Source organism: Vulpes vulpes, chromosome 1, assembly GCF_048418805.1.
Source record: "Vulpes vulpes isolate BD-2025 chromosome 1, VulVul3, whole genome shotgun sequence".
In the NCBI taxonomy this organism is placed as follows: Eukaryota; Metazoa; Chordata; class Mammalia; order Carnivora; family Canidae; genus Vulpes; species Vulpes vulpes.
Window position 1 is genome coordinate 102786696 of NC_132780.1, and position 6067 is coordinate 102792762.

At 34.5% G+C, this 6067-nt stretch overlaps 1 protein-coding gene across 1 annotated transcript; it reads left to right on the forward strand.

The window, feature by feature from the left end:
• Nucleotides 1-2709: 2709 nt before the first annotated feature.
• Nucleotides 2710-3678, forward strand: LOC112913751 (olfactory receptor 5K1). Its single transcript, XM_025990625.2, has one exon. It carries the CDS (start codon nucleotides 2710-2712, stop codon nucleotides 3676-3678), a length of 969 nt encoding a protein of 322 aa, XP_025846410.2.
• Nucleotides 3679-6067: the final 2389 nt, after the last annotated feature.

Sequence of the window (6067 nt, forward strand, 5' to 3'; positions counted from 1 at the left end):
AGTTTAATAAATTATAGAAGCTTAAAATATCAAGGAAACACTTGACACTGTGTTGAAAGAATAAAACTTGGTACCAAAGAGTCATTGCTTTACACAGAAACATGTTTCCTTAAGAATACATTACCACAAGATGTGAATATATTTCTGAATGACTCAAGATACATGCAAGATTGTCAGCAAATTATTATTATTTATAATCATGAATGTCATTATCACAGAGATGGAGCAGATACATCCTCAATACACCCATTATGATGCTATCCACAATAAAACTGTGAAGTGCAGAAAACAGTCATTAGATCCCCAATGATTATTGTGGGCTAATAAGTTATAAAACATAGCATGTCTTTGAATTTATTTAATAAAAGTTTTGTATTCTGATTATGAAAGCAATATTCATGGTAGAGAATTTCAAATAGAGGAAAATATAAAGAAAAAAGTGACCTATAAGTCCCATTGCATAGAGAAAACCAGTATTAACATTTTAATGTGTTTCTGTGCTGTCTTTCCTTTATATTCATAGTACGTATTTATTTGGAAAATTAGTATTATTCTGTATATGAACATTATATTTTATGTTTCACATGTTTTATTATGTCAATTTTATCATTGTAGTGAATAGGAAATAATGATTGCACAATATACCATCATATGGTTGCTTCACACTTAGTTGATCAGACTGAACAAATGTTTACTACTTAGGTGTTTTCAATTTTTCACTATTAAAAATAATTTTACAGTGGACATCATTATAGTCTTTAACTGGGATTCTAATTATTTCTTTCTGTTACATTTGTAGTTACTAGTCACAGGGTATGAATAGTTAAGAGTTTTGTTAACCTATAACCAAATTATTTTCCAGTGATGGCACCAATTTATACTTCTATGAGGCATGCATTTCATTTCCCATCTCACTGTATGTTAGACAATATAAATCATTTCTTTTTTAAAAAAATTATATTTTGAAAAAAATAATAAAAATAAAAATAAAATAAAAATTCTATTTTGATAAGGAAAATAAATTTCCCCGCCTAATTTAAAATGATATTTCTGATTAGTAATGAAATAAAACATTTTTATTTTGTGAAAATTGTATTTCTTTTGAGATTTTTCTGTTCCTTTCCTTTATATTTTTTCTAGTGATTATTCCTACTGATTTCTATAAGGTATTTCTAGAATAAAACTATAGAAGTATTATCATATTTATTGCAATAATTTCCCAGTTTGCATTTGATATTTGATTTTACTCATGACATTTTTGATATATAGTTATATAATTGAATTTATCAATTTTTAACCCTTAAGATTTCTCCAATTTCTTCTGATAACATTTAAATTTCTTATGCAGGGATCCCTGGGTGGCGCAGCGGTTTGGCGCCTGCCTTTGGCCCAGGGCCCGATCCTGGAGACCCGGGATCGAATCCCACATCGGGCTCTCGGTGCATGGAGCCTGCTTCTCCCTCTGCCTGTGTCTCTGCCTCTCTCTCTCTCTCTGTGACTATCATAAATAAATAAAAATTAAAAAAAAGATTAAAAAAAAATAAATTTCTTATGCATATATGAATAACTTTGCATACATTGTATGCATAAATGGTATCATAAATGACCTAGAATATTTTTAATACAGCCCTTTTTTTTCTTTTCCGTCTTTCTCTCTCTCCCGCCTGCTTCCCCTTCCCAACACCCAGAGTTTTAAGTACCTCGAAATAGCACTATTTTTCACCCAAAGCATTTTATTTTTAAATGTATATTCTCTTATCATTGGTGATAGTAAATTGCTAAGAATTTACAAATGAAAATAGTCTTTTAAAAAAATTTTATGGTGATAAATATAAAAATAAAATTTTAATCATATTTAAGTATACAGATTAGTGGCATTAAATGCATTTATATTTTGCAGCCATCATCACTATTTCCAGAACGCTTTTACCTTGCCAAAATGAAACTCCAAACATATTAAACAAAAACCACCCATTTTCTCCCTCTTGCTGACCTATCATTCTACTTCCTGTCTCTCTGAATTTGATGACTTTAATTCATGTAAGTGGAATCATACAGCATTGGTTTTGTGTCTAGTGTTATTTCACTTAGCATGACATCTTCAAGATTCATCCATATTTTAACATGTGTCAGAATTTCATTCCTTTTTAAGGTTGAATAATATTTCATTGTGTATATATATATATATATATATATATATATATATATATCACATTTTGTTCATCCTTTCATTCATCAAGGGACATTGAGTTGTTTAGAATTTTGGCTACTGTGAATAATGCTGCTTTGAACATGATTGTATGAAATAGTTTTCTCAACATCATTGTTAATCAGTATATATATAATCATTGAAATTATTTGGAGACACTGGTACTAATAGCTGACACTTAAATTATGAATCATCTTTACCTAACCCATATAGAGGAGTTTTGCACTGAATATTCCTCTTAAGATCTCAAAAGCCTTCCCTGTGCATATAATTCTTCTTGAAAATATGCTAGAAAAATGTTAAAAGAGTAGCTCCCTACACAATAACTTCAGGAGATTGATACAGCCCAGAATTGGGCATGTGCCAAATCCATATAACATGTGAAGGCCTTATAGAATATGCTCTTCATCCTTCTGAACTTAGCTTAGCAGTCAAATTGGACATATTATAAATTAGTACCTCATTTCTCCACAATTGTTTTCTCAACAGGGAAGTAAGGAATGGCTGAAGAAAATCATACCCTGAAAAGTGAGTTTATCCTCACAGGATTTACAGATCACCCAGAGTTGAAGACCGTTCTGTTTGTGGTGTTCTTTGCCATCTATCTGATCACCATGGTGGGGAATCTGGGCCTGGTGGTACTGATATCAAAAGAGCATCATCTTCACATGCCAATGTACATCTTTCTGGGCAACCTGGCTCTTGTGGATTCTTGCTGTGCCTCAGCCATTACTCCCAAGATGTTAGAGAACTTCTTTTCTGAGAACAGGATGGTTTCCCTCTATGAGTGCATGGGACAATTTTATTTTCTTTGCACTGTTGAAACTGCAGACTGCTTTCTCCTGGCAGCAATGGCCTATGACCGCTATGTGGCCATCTGCAGCCCACTGCAGTACCACACCGTGATGTCGAAGAAGCTCTGCCTTCAGATGACCACAGGGGCCTACATAGCAGGAAACCTGCATTCCATGATTCACGTAGGGCTTCTCCTTAGGCTAACTTTCTGTGGGTCTCATCAAATTAATCACTTTTACTGTGATATTCTTCCTTTATACAGACTCTCCTGTATTGATCCTTATGTCAATGAACTAGTACTATTTATTTTTTCAGGCTCCATCCAAGTCTTCACCATAGGCAGCGTATTAATATCTTACTTCTACATTCTCTTTACTATTTTCAAAATGAAATCCAAAGAAGGAAGGGTCAAAGCATTTTCCACCTGTGCATCTCACTTTTTGTCTGTTTCGTTGTTCTATGGATCTCTTTTTTTCATGTACATTAGACCAAATTTGCTTGAACAAGGGGATAAAGATATCCCAGCTGCCATTTTATTTACAATAGTAGTTCCCTTACTAAATCCTTTTATTTATAGCCTGAGAAATAAAGAAGTAATAACTGTCCTGAGAAAATTTTTGAAGAAAAAAAAATCTCATGAAAGTTGGAAACAAATGATATCAACTGTAGCTTAGTGATTTAAAAGTGGAAAATTCTTCCAAGTGAAAATATACAGGAAAAAAATGCACAAGTTATATATAAAATATATCATAATAAAATCAATTGAGGAAGCAATACGTATGGGAGAAAATATACAGGAAGGAGAAAACTGTGCTAAATCTTAATTCAAAATAACAAAAATCAAAACCAAACTTGTAATTCCTTCAAGAAACAGCTTAGAATGTTGCCAAGCTCATGAACTGTGTCTGCATCAGGGGGATTGGGATTATCAACTCCCAAAAGGAAAACAACAAAATTATCAGTTACACATATAAAGGAGAATTCTATTTAACATTTACAGCCAGTCAGCTTTAACAGCTTAGAGCATGAGCACTCCAGTTAGGCTGAAGATTTTAAGGGGATATGAACACTCAACCAGTGAAATCCCTCACAACAATGGGAGACAAAGTCAAAGCAAGTAAATTTTGAGGATGCAGTTTTAATAGCATTGTGGGAGACACTATTGTTAAGACAGAGGTAGTAAGAAAGTGAAGGTGTCAAATAAAAGTGAGTAGTATATTCCCAAGTTAAGGTTCCAATGGAGTTGCATAATTACACCCAGAATGTCAACTTCAAGAGTAGTTATCTTCAGAGAGAGTTATTTACTCCCAAATGTACACTCATAAAGATGCTATAACATAAAGCCCCAGGCAAGTAATCAAACTTCACGTAAGATTCAAAGAGCCTCTATTGTCAGTTAGCTAAACTAAACAACTCTATCCTCCATCTTGAGAGGTGAGGAAAGGGTTCAATAATGAGGACAATACTATGTCATATATAGACATGAAGGTATGATTGTTGAACTGTGGGTAGGGCTTATGTATAATAATTACTTATTTTTTCTTTTCACCACTGCAAAACCTGAAGTTGTGGAATGTAAGTGGAATTAAATGATTTTATTTGTTTATTTTCAAGAACTTAATGATTTTAATGTGGCAAAATGAAAGAATTACTTTTCATTTATTTACTCAACATAGGTTTCCCAAGAACTTGCTAAGTGCAAGCACTACTCTTGGTGCTAGGATATATCAGTTAACAAAATACCGGCTTTTTAATCTGCTTAAATAATAGAACATTGTCATGATTTTAATGACTAACTCCTGGGGATCCCTGGTTGGCGCAGCAGTTTAGTGCCTGCCTTTGGCCCAGGGCGTGATCTTGGAGACCCGGGATCGAATCCCACGTTGGGCTCCCGGTCATGGAACCTGCTTCTCCCTCTGCCTATGTCTCTGCCTCTCTCTCTCTGTGACTATCATAAATAAATAAAAAATTAAAAAAAAAAACTTAAAAAAAAATAATGACTAACTCCTGGATGAAGAAGGTCCAATACTGAAAAGAAAAATGCCCTCTTCTACATCTTCTCTTGATGCTCTGAGGTCACATCTAAATTCACAAAAGGCAATTGTCAAGATGCAGCTCTGGTCCAGGCTAGCCAGCCGCTTAAGCTGACTTCACATGGAAAGTCAACATGCTGAGTTTATTTAGAAAAAGTTGTGGGAACATAGTATTTCCAACCCCCTAACTCATGAATACAAACTTATCATCACTTCATTTCTATTTGTGACCTTCAAAAAATCTAACCTAGCTAATACCATGTAATTAGACATTCCAAGACTTGAAATGGAGACATATCTTGGTTATTATTTATTGATTGATTGATTTATCAATTTATTTATTTATTTTAGAGAGACCACAAGTGGAGGAAGAAGTGGAGGGGGAGGGAGAAAGAATCTCAAGTGGACTCTGCACTGAGTTTGGAGCCCAGTTTGAGGCTCAGTTTCACAACCTTGAGATCATGACATGAGCCCCAACCAAGAGCTGAAGGCTCAACAGACTGAGCCACCCAGGTGTCCCTGGTTGTTTCTAATATAAATGCCATAAATTTAGGATTTGCCTAACCCTACCCCCATCCTTCCTTAACTGCACTTAAATGTACAGGTACTTGTCTGATACCATGGCATTGATGATAGATATCATGCTACAGATAGAGCTCTGTCCCTGCTATATTTTTCTGAGATATTCAATCCTCTCTGACTTTCTGGTTATCTCTTGGTGCCACTATCAGTTTTGATTTCTGCATTCACAACTAGTTCCCAGGCTAGATATGGAAGCATGATTGCAGCTAAAACACATACTATTTAACTCCTGTCAAGTCTGCTATCTTGGTCTCTCTTGCTCTTTCTCAATGCCAATTTCTAAGTGAATTCTCTTGACCATCTCCTCTAGGATATTCAAGAAGAGGGAAATACTGGTATTTGGTAATTGACATATACCAGCACCTAGCTGAAGAAAAGGTCCACAAAAAAGGCTGAAGGGCATCATTTTTGCACTTCTGATGACACGCAGTATAGATTCAATGCAAGC

Bases quoted from the DNA above. Each gene is read 5' to 3' on its own strand.
- LOC112913751 (XM_025990625.2), top strand. From the start codon at position 2,710: ATGGCTGAAGAAAATCATACCCTGAAAAGTGAGTTTATCCTCACAGGA.